The sequence below is a fragment of the Elephantulus edwardii genome, unplaced genomic scaffold (genome assembly GCF_000299155.1).
Source record: "Elephantulus edwardii isolate Elephantulus edwardi_28Jun2011 unplaced genomic scaffold, EleEdw1.0 scaffold00003, whole genome shotgun sequence".
NCBI lineage: Eukaryota > Metazoa > Chordata > Mammalia > Macroscelidea > Macroscelididae > Elephantulus > Elephantulus edwardii.
This window is the reverse complement of record NW_006399753.1, coordinates 3,459,075-3,473,598: the sequence shown is the minus strand read 5'-3', so window position 1 is coordinate 3,473,598 and position 14,524 is coordinate 3,459,075. Positions and strand designations below refer to the sequence as shown.

The 14,524-nt window shown below is 49.7% G+C and overlaps 1 protein-coding gene across 1 annotated transcript in view; it reads right to left on the bottom strand.

Moving 5' to 3' along the window:
* The window catches only part of TRAPPC9 (trafficking protein particle complex 9), a 403,698-nt gene that overhangs the window by 300,684 nt on the left and 88,490 nt on the right, over nucleotides 1–14,524 (bottom strand). The window contains exons 14-15 of the mRNA XM_006879266.1: nucleotides 14,155–14,318; nucleotides 7,784–7,936 (exon numbers count right to left, since the gene is read on the bottom strand). Of these exons, the coding sequence (XP_006879328.1) occupies nucleotides 7,784–7,936; nucleotides 14,155–14,318 (317 nt within the window). The remainder of the gene's footprint in view (nucleotides 1–7,783; nucleotides 7,937–14,154; nucleotides 14,319–14,524) is intronic.

The window sequence follows — 14,524 nt, the reverse complement described above, 5'->3', positions numbered from 1 at the left end:
GAGGGGTGGGTAAAGGAAATGGGAAAGATCGGGTGTGAAAAACAATGTATATGAACTTTGTAAGCAAATCAGTATAAAATGAAAAACTTTTAAAAAAAGAAATATATGTCAGTATGTCAGAAATTTTAGACATATAGAACGTTGTTGTTGTTGTTGATTGCCTTTGAGTTCAGCATGACTCACAGCAACTCTATGAACAAAAGGCCTGAAGCCCTGCTACAACTATTGACATTTATCAAAGTTTCCAAAGGCATGTTGCTGAGGAGGTGGATGCCACTCCTGCATCCTATAAAACATTAAACACCATATAAATGAAAGTAAAATAAAATTTGTTATGTTATAAATGCTTTCAAATATGATTGTTTAGACAAAGGAAAGGTAATGTACAAAAAAAAAGGCAATGGCAACATCACTGAAAAAAGGAAAGACATAAGGAAGTAGAGAATGATTAATGGAAACCAGAATTACAGGAAGTATGTAGGAAAAGTGCTATTTCACTGTGGACTGTGGGCATAGACATTAATAGTACAGAATAAAATGTGTATTCATGCTTGAACAAAAAATTACTTTGTAACTTTCACACAAAATTATAATAAAAAAAATAATGGCTTGAAAAAGCATGTTATTATGTTCGTTGTTGTGATGGTATTGCTGGGTGCCGCGGGGACCCTGTGAACACGAGATTAAAGCCTCGCCCTCTCCCATGCCATCAACATGACAGCAGCCATGCTAGGTAATAGTCAGTGTGGTCACAGAACATTGTTGTTACGTGCCGTAGAGTCACCCACCAGTCATAGTGACCCTACGTACAACAGCTCTGGACCCTGCTCTACCCTGTGTCACCCTTACTGTCTGACACACCTAACCCCGTTACCCCAGTCACTGAATCAATCCATCTTGTCGAGGGTCTTCCTCACTTATGCTGCCCCTCCACCAAGGACTGGTTACTCCTTGCGACATGCCCAAAGCATGTCAGACAAGCTTTAGAATCCTTGCTTCCAATGAGCAGCCTAGTTTCACCCTCTCTAGGGTGAACCTGCTTGTTCACATGGGAGTCCATGGTATATTCACTACTCTTCTCCAGCACCACAGCTCAAAGGTATCAATTCTCCTTCTATCATCCCTAATCATTATCCAGCTTTCTGGTGCACAGCAAGTAATTGCAGAGACTATGGCCTGAATCAGGTGCACCTTAGTCTCCAGACTGACATCGTTGCTCTTCAGTACTCTAGAGAGGTCCCTAACTGCAGACTTAACTAGTGCAATTTGTCTTTTGAGTTCCCCGCTGCTGGTACTGTTGATTGTGGAGCCAAGAAAACTAAAACTACTAACAAACTCAATCTCTTCACCATCTATCATGATGCTGCCAACTGGCCCAGTGGTGAAAATCTTTTGTTTTCTTAATGTTGAGTTTCAATCTATATTGAAGGTTGCAGTCCTTGACCTTCTGACTGCTGGTGCCAAGAGTGTTTATTGTAGGGCCTGTGATTGCTAACAACCTCAATCTCTTGCTCCAACGTGATGCTGCTAATTGGCCCAGAGGGGAGAATCTTTGTCTTCTTGATGTTGAGCTTCAATTCTCAGCTTTGCCGATTGAGTGGTCATAGAAACAGTGACACCTCTGCAGTAACAAAGGACAGTCCTAGTGCCCAGATCTTATTTAGAAGTATCGCTCTCCAATAAAAGGAAATAGACTATTGGGAGAACAGATAACTTTATGACTGGACAAGGAATACACAAGGTGAATAAGAGCTTTAAAAATAAAGGACAAAAAAAAAAAATAAAGGACAAGTCAACCTGAAAGAGCTCCCAACAGGAAAGTTAGAATCCTCTGAGAAACAAAATAAACACGACAGTTCTGGATTATAACTCCAGAAATAAATGTCCATGAGTCCCTTACTCACATACAGTTTTTAAATGACTGAAAAAATTCACGGGGAGAAAAGACAAATCCTTCTCATAAAAGAGCTGTAAATAATTAAATGTAGAGGCTGAAGGAGAGAGAGAATCACCATGCAAACACCACAGTGGTGCCTGCCTGAGGCCAGACACTGGTCCCACAAGGAAAAGAGGCCGGAGCTGCAAGCAGCAGCAGGAGCCTAGGCCAGCCTCAAATGGAGGTTTTCATACCAGTCACTATTTTGTTAAAACTTTTCCCTCTGTCTGTTGCTGTTACAGGTGCCCTCAAGTCCACTTCAACTCACCATGACCCTGTGAACAACAGGTCTGAACCTTACACTATCCTGCACCAGCCTCACTTCTCGGTCATGGTCATGATGCCCTCTGGCCGTAATAATCCTCTCCTTGAGCGTGGGCTCAGTTTAGTGATGCACTTCTAACAGAACACAGAAAAGGAAGGAAGGACCTTGAACACAGAGAATCCTGGCAGATGGCACCTTAGCCAAGTGACAAAGTGAAGCTCACCAGTGTTATCTCACCATGACCTCCTGTATTCCCTAGTGCAACCCACAGAGGATCCCTCAGCTCTGTGGGATCTGCCAAAAACTCCAATCTAATAATGAGAAAATAACCATCAAACCCAACTGAATTTTGCAATACTCTACAAAACAACTGGCCAGGATTCTTCAAAAGAATTAAAGTCATAAAAGACCAAGAAACTGTTAGACCCAGAAGGTATTACAGAGACAAGATGAGTAAATCAACGTGGCATCCCGGACTAGACCTAGACTAGAAAATGGACAGTAACAAAAAAAAAAACAACTTTGGCCACTGAATGGTCATGTTCTACTGCAAACTGAATGGTCAGCAGTTCAAACCCACCAGCTGGTTCAAGGGAGCAAGATGGACAGTCTTCTCCCGTAAAGACTTACGGCCTTAGAAAGCCAATGGAAAGTTGTTAGGGTCAGAACAACTCAATGACAGTATTTTCTGTTTAAAGCAACTAATACTCAGAATATATAAAGAACTCTTGCAACTCAAAAATAAAGACAAAATAGCCCAATTTGCAAGCAGGAGGAAGCCAGTAATTTGGACAGACTTTTCTCCAGAGAAATTGTTCCAACATCAAATAAGCGTAAAAGGGCCTCTCAGCTGTCCTGACCTAAGTGAGAACACCGAGGGGAGAGAGGGCTGGGCAGCCTCCAGGTGTGCAGCCAACGAGAGCTTCTCCACGGAAATACCGTTACCGAGACATAGGACGGGCATGCAAAGAGGGTGAGAATGAAGGGAACTGCTTAACTTGCTAATAATGTAAATAAGGTCTGTGGCCCCTTGAGAATGTCTAATTGTGGAAATAGGGTGCAGGAAACCCTGACACACCCTCGTCAACTGTGCCATCCCACTTGGGTTAAAGTGAGCACTGCAGAGGTAGAAAGGACCTCGCTACCATCAGGAAGGAGGAGCCAGGAGAGGAGGGCATCCTTTGGACTTGAGATCCTTGCTGTAAATCTCAACTCAGGACGGAGAGAAAAATGCAACACTTTCCTGAGAGGACAAGAAATGACAGCGACAGAAATGGTGCCAGCAGAACCAGGAAATCGGCACGGTGGGCCCGTGGAGAGTGACAGCTGAACCTCTACTGGCAGAAGGCTTACTGGGAGAGAGGGAGAGGACTGCCTCCAGTCACATATTGGTGCTGGTTTGCTGAAGCCCTAAGCTGGAGCGACGTGTCTCAGCTGAGGCTTTCTGGCAGTGTGATACCTGTGGGCATGGCACTGACCTGGGCAGAGCTAAGAGTCTGTAACACTTGTGCAGACAGAAGCCAAGGAGTCTCAGGGCTGAGAACAAGATATACTATATCCCGTGTTGTTTCCAGTCTGTAACCTCTTACTTCCCTTATGAACCCCATAATCTCAAAGGGAACAACAAAGATAGGAACCAGGGAAATCACGAAAATTCAGATGTTAAACTCCAGGAATCTAAAGACCATGCAAGTGTCAGGATGTAAGAGGAAGCTAGCGAGTTCCACACCAACAGCAGGACTTGACCAGGAAAGGCCAGCAGAGGGAGAAGGAGCTGGGGGTGAGAGGGTTCAAACTCCAGCAGCAGTGACAGTGACCAGGAAGAGGCCGGCAGGAGACAGAGCTGGGGGTGAGGGTCTTGAGGACTCTGCTGAGATGTGGATGTTGAGTGCTGAGGAAAGACACTGATGATTTACCCAGATCAGTGAAAAGTCAGAGACGTTTTCTGAAGCCTGATCCGTCTGAGAGGAAAGCAAGCTCTGGGCCTGCAGTGAGCAAATGACCCTCGTGTCACAGGCGTGTCCCTAGTGCAGGAAGATGCTCTCACCTCAGGGACTGTGAGCTGGATGAAGTTGATTGTCAAAGGGAGAGATGACAAGGTTTGGGATGATGATGAGAGGACAAGAGACAAGACAGTCGTAGGTCACCCAGTCTGAGTGACGCAGCAGCACCTGTCACCGTGCTGAGACATGGCGGGCAGACAGCGAGGGAGGGAATCCGAGTCAGACAGCTAAAGCTCAAGCCCATCAGAGCTGACCACCAGCAGCATCAAGGTTCACCCAAGAGCAGAGAGCGGCAAACCATGGCAGGGAGCCCAGGACACCAGCCCGAGGAGTGAAGGACCACGGAGCGGGGCGGAGGGCACTGTGCACACCAGGTCAAGTATTTACTCCCTTCCTAACCCGCCGGCTCTGGAGACTAGGAATATACTCAATAAACTCCTGATCTCCTTCTGAAAAATATCAATGTTGGTGAAAGCCTGAAGCATCTAGGAATTGCAAGAAATAAAGAAACACTGCAGCATTAAGACTAATCATCTTTGCCTTTGATTTCTGGGTAATTCAGAATGAGTCACTGTTCTTTTAAAAAATAAGAGTAAGAATTCCAAAAATTAAGATTTCTTTTCAAGAGGAGCAGTAGCCTAAGATAAAGACATTGAATAACTGGCCCAATTTTACAGAACAAGGCAAAGAGGCACATTAAATAGTGAATATGGTGTATCTGGACGTGATGACATTAACACGTGGTCACAATGACAAGCAAGCTCCTCCATTATCACTAAATTGTGAAGATGCAAAACAATATGAAATTCCCAACACAGGGTGATTCTTTTCCTGCATTCCCACACTGGACGGAGCACTGAACTATCCCCGGCTTCTCCCCAGCGATCTGCCTTCACCTGACAAACATTTCAGGAGAAATGTACATTCCACGGGGAATGGGACAGATTCAAACAGGACACGGCTCAGCCACCTGCCAGACCTGCTACACATGACCCGGTTAGACCTGGTGACAGCCTGCGTAGAAGACGGGAAGGACACCTCTGAAGAAAAGCCATCGCCCCCCAGCCCTGCTGTGGCTGTATCTCCCCCCACGCCCTCCTCTGCAGCGCCCCCAGCACCCTCCAGCCTGGACACCACGTGCCTCACAATGACGTCCAGTGTGCCCCTAACAGAGCAGCAGCCTGGAGCCTTGGGCGACCCCTCCACTGCAGCCCAGGCACATGATGCCAGTTATCCTCTGAACACCGGCAGAAGCGCTGCAGAACCTTTCCAAAGAGCCCAAAGCACTGCTCGAGAGGGTAAAGCCTTCTGCGGCTCTCCTGGCCCGGCTACTCCCCCCGGACCCTCTCACGTCTGAGTCCTCTAAACAACTGGGTTGCGCTGCTGCCTCCAGCCCCACCTGCCCCTGCACCCCCACTGCCCTCGTCCAGCCCCACCTGCCCGTGTCCTCACTGCCCTCCTCCATGTCCATCTGCCCCCATGCCCCCACTGGCCTCGTCAAGCCCCGTTTGCCCCTGTGCCCTCACTGGCCTCTGCCATGACCATCTCCCTCTTGCACCCACACCATCTCCCTCCTCTCCTCTCTCCAACCCTACCCACCTCACCCAGCCACCTCTAACACCTACATTTAGAGAGAAACACCTGGCCATGCCAGTCCAGACACTGTCCCTTCTCTAAAGTCAGTGTGGCTCTGTCATCAGTCTCAACATGTCCTTTAACCTTTCATGAGCCACCTTCAACCTCTGGGATACTCCACCAGCCAGGCCTTGCACTGGGTGTCAGTGAGTAGCAAGAAATACTGGATGCTCGTGATACCTGTCATGTCACAGGATAGGTGACCTCAGCCGTGAGAAACTGAGGGCAGAGCTATGAGCACTGACCAAGAGGGGAAGTAGCCAAATGGGGCCAGGCAGGGGCACAGAGGGGCACTGTGGGACAGCAGGGTCATTCTAAACAACTCTGTTTGCCTACTTTATTATCTCTCTTCTAAAATACAAAAATAGAATATTGTCTACAACTTTAAAAAAAAAAAGACAAAGGACCCCGGGCCCAGGAGTGTGAGAGAGGAGAGCGAGGCCGATAACCAGGCTGGAGAGGGTCTCAGATGCCAGGGTGAGCAGCATTTGTCTCTGTTTATGCACAACATAAAAAACATCATAGGAAACGGATCTGAGCAAGTGCAGTGGCAAGAGAGGAGGGTCGACTCACAGAGCATCAAAGAAAAGGCTTTTAGCATGAGTGCTGGGCGAAGGTGAGAGGAGGATCTGCAGGACTAAGAGGTGACTCGTGGGATCCTGGAAGAGAACAGAGCCTTCCAGAATGGCAGGCAGCCTCAGTAGTGCTACTGTGTGGGTGTTGACACCTTTCACAACAGAGGAGACTGGGCAGGTGAACAAGGATGGCCGACAACCACATAATGCGGTTCAGGTGGGGAGTGAGGTGTGAGGGTGGGAAGACACGACCACAGACCAGGGTCATATCCTCACTGTAGTTCAGGTGGGAGTGAAGTGTGAGGGTGGGAAGACACGACCACAGACCAGGGTCACATCCTCACTGAGGTTCAGGTGGGAGTGAGGCGTTAGGGTGAAAAGACACGGTCACCGACCACGGTCACATCCTCCCTGAGCCAAAAAGCCCAAGGCCTCCACGTGTCCACAGACTCATAAGAGACAGAAGGTTCACAGCAAACCACGGCTTCATCTCTGCAGACACTGCAGACATGTCCCCCAAGAGGAAAGCAGCAGCACGCAGGGAGACAGTTTCCTATAGTGAGGGGAGATCCGGACAGGTGATTCCACCTGCTCAGACACAGGTGCCGTGCTGCCAAGCGGCTGGACTGGAGGACATCGGCATGCAGGTATAGGCCCGTGACACAAGGTCATCACTTCCATGGCCACACAGGTCCGCCTCAGTCAGACCACACATCAAACAGAAACCAGCAGTAGATGAACGGAACTGTCCCCTGAACACCCAGCCACACTGCCCAGAAATGAAAGCCACGATCTATCAGACAATGCGGCAGACAGGAGACGGAAAGCAGGTAAAGCTTCCATCACCCAGAAACAGAAGCCGAGGACCCCAGTCCTGTGAGCATCAGTGCGCACGCAGCCAGCATCCTCATCCGCCCACCTCTGCCCTGCAGTCCGTCTACTGCCCTTTGCTTTACTGTGCTCTGCAGATGCCTTACAGACGGCAAGTCTGTGGCAACTCTGCGCATCTACCGGTGCGTCCTCCCAGCACCAGGCGGTCACTTCATGTCTTCCGACACATGTTGGTAAGCCTCTCAGTCTTCCAACTCTTTCATAATGTTATTACACACATACTACACTACCACATAGTATAAACAAAGCCTTTAAATGTACTGGGAAACCAGATAACTGCCACGTTCGCATCACTGCAGCTGTCTAGAACCGTGCCCACAGCATCCAGGAGTTCTGCCTGCACACAGCAGAGCACAGGCAGCTGAGGCGAGCCACTGACAGGTGAGGTCCAGGCAGAGAACAGCACGCATCAGGAACGGTGACTGAGGCACTGTCTGTGGGGAACAGAAGTGCTCATTCAAACAGGCAAAGGGCTCACCATCGCTGAGGTCTTGGAGAAGATTCTCCTGGCAAGAGAAATCCAGCTTCACTTTGATGTTGACGGTGAACGTGGCCGTCTTGCCCGGCTGCAGGGGAAACTGGGCCAGGGTCTCCTCCAGCTTCCAGCTCAGGAAGTCCCCGTACAGTTTTTCTGCAAGGAAAGTAGTAGAGACAATCATGACGATGGGACTGAGGCAGTAAGGCCTCTCCTTCCCTTTCCACCAACTCATTATGGTAAAAAAGCCACTCGTTTGCACACCAACAATGTCGATGCAGCAGCTGCAAACACGAAGAGTGATGCTGGCTGTGAGGGGCTGAGCACTGACGGCCATTCGGCAGTCGTGGAATCTGGCAGTCACGTCATGATGGAGCCCCCTCCACTCAGCATCATGTCAAGCCTCACATAAAGGCCTTGTCTTTGGAAACTACGCTGCTATTAACAGGAGGGTGTGTGTGAAGAGTAAATGATGGGGTATTCACTAGTAAACCCCTAGTCAATACTACTTGTTATCAAAAGAAACGTGGAAAGCCTTCAAACATCCAGAAGTAAGAGGGACTGAAAGGTAATCAGCTCTTTTTATAAGTTTTCCTGTTTATGAAGAGGTGAAGCGGACCAGCTGCTTGTGCCATTCCAAATCCCATCAGGTCAAACCAAGCCGATCTGCAATACGTATCGTCTATGCCACACTATTCTCTGTACTATTACCTATGTGTTTTCTCAAACCCTGACAGGGCCACCTTACCTGACTGGAGGGACTCTTCAGGAAAACAAGACCCCAGGACTCAGTACAGGCGCCTCTGGGGAGGTCTGGGGGGCTCCTGTCCCCTAAGCCTCTGTACGAGCACCTGTGCACGGGCCTGCCACCTCCCCACGCTCCTGACACCAACTAGCGTCCAGAGAGGGCAATGCACTGCGTCAACAAGGAGAAAGCAGCGCTTCCCCACAACACTGCTTTAGCGTTACACATGTCACGTGGGCTCATACTGAGAAGACCACGGCATCAGGAAGGTCAAGGTCAGGCTTCTGCGAGGGGAGCGGGGAGACGGTGCCGTGAGGGAATCTGCTGCTCCACAACCCTGGTGTCGCTCAGCTTAAAGCACTCAGCTGCACAAGCCAACCTACCGTTGACTGAGCGGCACTTACTCAAGACCCATGAGGCCGCGCAATAAACCTGCTGGGCTCCCAGCACGCGTCCTTTCCACCGCACCAGGCTGGGCGGCACGGTGCCTAAGACGCTGGACGCTCTCCTACAGGCCTCTGACGCTCATCCACCTGTCAGTCCACGGGAGAAAGACACGCAGCCTCCTCCCATCAAGGTCTGTGGTCTCTGAACCCGACGGAGGGCCATACCAGTCCCCTGAACCTGACGGAGGGCCACTCCAGTCCCCTGAACCTGACGGAGGACCTCTCCAGTCCCCTGAACCCGACGGAGGGCCACTCCAGCCCCCTGAACCCGACGGAGGGCCACTCCAGCCCCCTGAACCCGACGGAGGACCTCTCCAGTCCCCTGAACCCGACGGAGGGCCACGCCAGTCCCCTGAACCCGACGGAGGGCCACTCCAGCCCCCTGAACCCGACGGAGGACCTCTCCAGTCCCCTGAACTCGATGGAGGACCTCTCCAGTCCCCTGAACTCGATGGAGGGCCACTCCAATCAGAGCCGACAAGACAGGAGTGAGGGTTCCACAGGTTGGCAGGGGGCTGTGCAACAGAAACAACACTCAGACGTAACTGGTACCAGCAACAGGGACAGAGAAAACCCCCAAGAGGGCCACTGGCCAGGACCCTGAAATGCACGGAGAGCACTGCACAAGGGGGACCTGAACTCAGCCACCCGGCCATGCCCACTATCGCCTGAAAGACCACCTGCTGAACAAGGGCACACACGAGGCCTGTGCCCCCAAAGCCAGCAGGTCCACATCCTGCATACATGGACTGACTTCAACCGTGATGCCTCTGTACCACGTTCCGTGGCCCACAATGTGCTCTCTGTAGCACCATGAAGGCTGCTGAGGCCCTGAAACCACTACCTGGTGTCATCTTTAAACTATAGCACAAAGAATCGCCTGGAGCCTTCTAACTAAACAGCAGCTTCGTTCACTGGTCAAAAATGCCCGCCTGAAGAACTGTTCCCTTTGAAGAACTATCTAGAAGCAACCAAAGTGGCAATGGTGCCTGCAGAGGTGAGACCGGAACCTTACGGGAACGGGAGGAGTCAGTCGTTCAGAAAAGAGCGATGAGAAAACACATACAGCTTGAGCACTGGGACTGCACGGCACAGAGCGCTCACCGGGTTGGTAACCTGAACACTGGAATCAGATGGCACTACAGAGCGCTGACAGGCCTGGGAAACTGGCATGCTGTGGGTATTCTCAACAAAAGACAACAGAAATAGCGATGAAAAACTTGGCAGAGGCAAAGTCACTCACAAGCTGATAGCTCTCTAATGTCAGAAAAATCAAAGTATTTCTATGCAAAGAAGAACTCTGAGGAAATTTGTGATGCCGTGAGCATGCTTGGGCTGTGACACCACAGAAAATGGAATGGCCTGGCTGTCAGAGTCAAGCTCATTCTCACCGCTCAAAGGGGTCTTTCTGGTCCACTTCCCCCCATCACTATGGAGTGCAGAGCAGGCTGTCTGCAGCTTTTCAAAACCAGAGGCAATGATGGGCTGTCAGCAGGACCAAGCCAACCCTAAGTCAACTCTGTGACAAGCACCAGTGATGCCTCCCCCGCCTGTTCAGCTTCCCAACAATAGTCATTATTTAACGCTAGTGTTTATTTTAGGCTGACCAAGTGAAACAGAATTTTATGTTGAAGAGACAAAAATTGCTACTGCCGCTGACCTTCTGAATTGGAGAAGCTTCCAATCTGCTCTTATCTGTAATGACTCTCACTACATCGCTCATGAGAAAAATCTGCAGTAAGGAGAATCTCTCTTCAAACAAGCAATGGACAGATTGTAAACAATCCTAAGATCGAGGCATTACGCTTCGTAAAAGCATCACAGCAGAGGTGAGAGTGCCATGCGGCCAAGCGGCTGAAAGCTCTGTCTGACGTCTCACACACCAGTGGTCACGGGGCAGGTTTCAGCAGACACAAACAGACTAGGAAGAAAGGCCTGGCACTGTACTCCCAAGAGCCAGCCCGTGAGAACTCCTGGATAAATATGAACAATGATGGATGGTGACAGTGCAGGATGAGGGAAGGTCTGCTTCTGTTACACAGAGGGCCGTATGGACTGGAGAAGCCCAGGACAACAGCAGCACGAGTGCTGGTCCATACAGGTGCCTGTGCGTGTGAACACTCACTAGTCCAGGTGAAGAGTAAACACTGTCGACTTTATTTGGACTTTATTAATAAAACAAAATACATAAGTAAGAAAGAAGTTAACATCTAGTAGAATCTAAAAATATGGTTTGCTTACCAATAAACTGGAATGACAGTGACCATGGGACCAATGGAAAGAACTCACTGCAATCAATGCTGATTCCTGGGCCGCTAGGGCTTCCAAGGCTGTAACTCCTCATGGAAGCAAGCTGCTACATCTGTCCCTCAAGAAGCCGTAGAAGGTTCACTGCCAAATGCGTTCACCACCGTGCCACCACTGGCGGACACAGTCCTGGCCTTGATGGGTTACAGATGCTCACACCACCAGACGCTCGCTCGTGGGCTGAGGGCACACTTGCTACGTGAAGCCCCAAACACTGAAGTTTGGCTCCTGAGACATCGAGCTTGACTCCAGCTGAGTGCTGACACGTCTAACAGGGCAGTGGATAAGAGACACAGCCCACAGGACCAGGAAGACAGAAAGGCTACGAGGATGAGAGGACAGGACAATACACCGGTCTTCATCTGAGGGGGTGTGTTCAACAGGCCCCTCAGTGGCTCCCTGGGTGTGCACGGGGACTTGGAGAAGGAGATACGCAGGAGATGAGCAGGGCTCCCACACAGGGCCAGGGGCTCTGCAGACCGCCAGGAGGAGCGGCTGTCACACAATCAGGGAACGAGGCCTCCGTGGGCAGCAGGCTCTGATGGCCTCCACACGCTTACACGCTTCTAGCCTCACAGCCATGCCACAAAGTTCACACCGATGGTTGACCAGCAGTCAGTGACGTGTCAGGGTGCAGGGATGTAGCTGTGGAAACAAACACACACAGAAACACACAAACACACCCCACACACAGACACCCCTCATAAATACACACATACACCCCTCACAAATATACACACCCCACACATACAGATACCACAAATACACAGACATGCATCCCACAAGCTTACAGATACACACAGACACCCCTCACAAACACACTCCCCCCACACACACATACAGACACCACACACAAATACACACACCACACACACATACAGACACCACACACAAATATATACACAATCGACACATACATACAGACACCACACACAAATACACATACATACATCCTACACGCTTACAGATACACATACAAAGAGACAGCCCTCACAAATACACACATACACACCCCCACACACACACCACTGTGTCAGTTCATCTCATCAAGGCATCTCCTTTCATTCTGCCCTCTCCGAGGCCGGTCCCTCCTGACATGCCGGAAGGATGTGAGGCGAAACCTCACCACCCTTGCCTCCAAGGAGCATCCTGGTTTGTACTTGGTCCAAGACAGATGTCTGTTCTCTTGGCAGACCCTCAGGGATTCAATATCCTAGGTAAACACCACAATTCAAAGGCATCGATTCTTTGGGCTTCCTTATCCATTGCTCAGCTTTCACATACATATGAAGCAAGTGAAAATTCGCATGGCTTGGGTCATGAGAGTATAAAGCAACTCTAATGGTGACATAAAAATATGCTGTGGGACCCAAGAAAAGGGGCATTCAGGTCCATGCGGAATCATTTCAGAGAGGGCATTTCCTAGAGACCCTGTGAGGCTTCAGCTAGGTAGCCCGGATGCCGCAGTGGACACTGGTGTGCCTTCAGCTGCACCACTTGTCCACAGTGCATCTGCTGTACGGCGTGGCCCCTGGCTCGAGCTCCCTGCTCAACACACCCCATCTGTGCTATTATACCTGGTCATTAATGACAGCTTCTTGGCTCACCAGACAAAAGTGACAGGAATTCTTCTCTTTGTATAATCTGGGGGAAAGGTGGTTTGTTTTCATTAACTGCTCATCTAACTCCATCTCGGGATGGGAATACAGGAAGGAGGAGAAGTTGCTGTGCTCACTTGTAAGCGGGGTGAACTGGCTGCACTGTGCTGTAAATGCACTCTCATTTCTCATCCACAAGGGAGCCTTCCCACGTGGCTGGGGGTGACGACAGCAGAGCTGAGAGTGAGGAGACCTCGGGGCGGCCCGTGCTCTGCGGCCCTGGACAGGCCAGTCTCCTGGTCCATAAAGCAAGCCCTGGTGGTGCAAGGATTAAGTGCTCGGCTTAAGTGCAAAGGTGGCAGTTCAAACCCACCAACTCCACAGATAAAGGGCTGCCATCTGGTCCTGGAGACAGGATAGCTGAGAGACGTCACAGGCAGCTTCTCTGTCACATGGGTCACTATGAGTTGGAACTGACCCAACAGCCAAGTAACAATGTCCAAAAACTGAGCTGAGTCTCTAGTGCAGCTTCCAGGGTCCCTCCTGACATCCTTTTGGTTTTCTCTCCTGTCTGCTGCTGTTGTTGTGTACGGCCAGGCGATCAGTGCCACCAAAATGTGCACACACGAATGCTTGAACTGGTGTAGGTTGTGCTGTGACTCAGCAGCAGTAACAACGGTTACAGCGAAGTGATGTCCACAAACAGGTCAATGGGTAAACACACATGCGGCGGAATACTACGCAACACTCAAGCACAAGGATTCCTGAACACTGATGAAACGGATGAGCCTTGAGGCCATTATGCTGAGAGAAAGAAACATGTCAGACACAAAGGACAAATGCTGTCAAAGCTAAAGGAAACTATATAAACAGAAGAAAACATTCATTGATGGTCGCTGAGCATGGGAGAAGAGGAGAAGGGAAAAACCAGTGACTGAACAACAGACACACAGCAAGTTGGCTATTGAAGGGAAGGGTGATAGCAAGGTGCTATTAAGAAAAAGAATACACAACTGTGCAAGAATTACAGCCAACAACAGGGTTCACAGCCCTAACACTTCACAGTAATAGGATACACAGGCCAACAGGCATGCGAAAGGGAACACGCCCTGACCACACGCAGGTTCACACACAGATGATGGTCCAGCATGAGCATCTGTATGGCTGTGCATAAACCCATGGCAACAGGAGAGAAATGGGCACAACTGTGCAAGCCTCTTAACTCAATTAAAAAGAAAGATAACCATTTGTGGGCGTAACCCTGCCTCCAAGGCCTACCTTTGGTGGTGAGAATCTTTGAGGTAACTTCCAGGTTCTCCAAAGGTTCGGTCCCTATGTTCTCTAACTTAATGACAAGTTGCTGGGTTTCTCCATTGTAAAGCTGGACAGACACATTTGTAGACACCTCATCACCTGAGGAGGGCTGCAGTGAGTGTGCAGACCTAAAACATCAGAAATTGTACTCGTCACAAAAAGATAAATAGGACAAAATCACAGAAAGCAAGAACAGAGACAATAAATGGCATTTTAGAAATATTCGTCTCAAATAAAAGAGGGATTTTATTTCAGTATTTCAGAACTGCCCATTTCTAACTGTCCAGTTTATTTTTTTTATTTTGTACTGACTTACTTCCAAAGTTCATATACA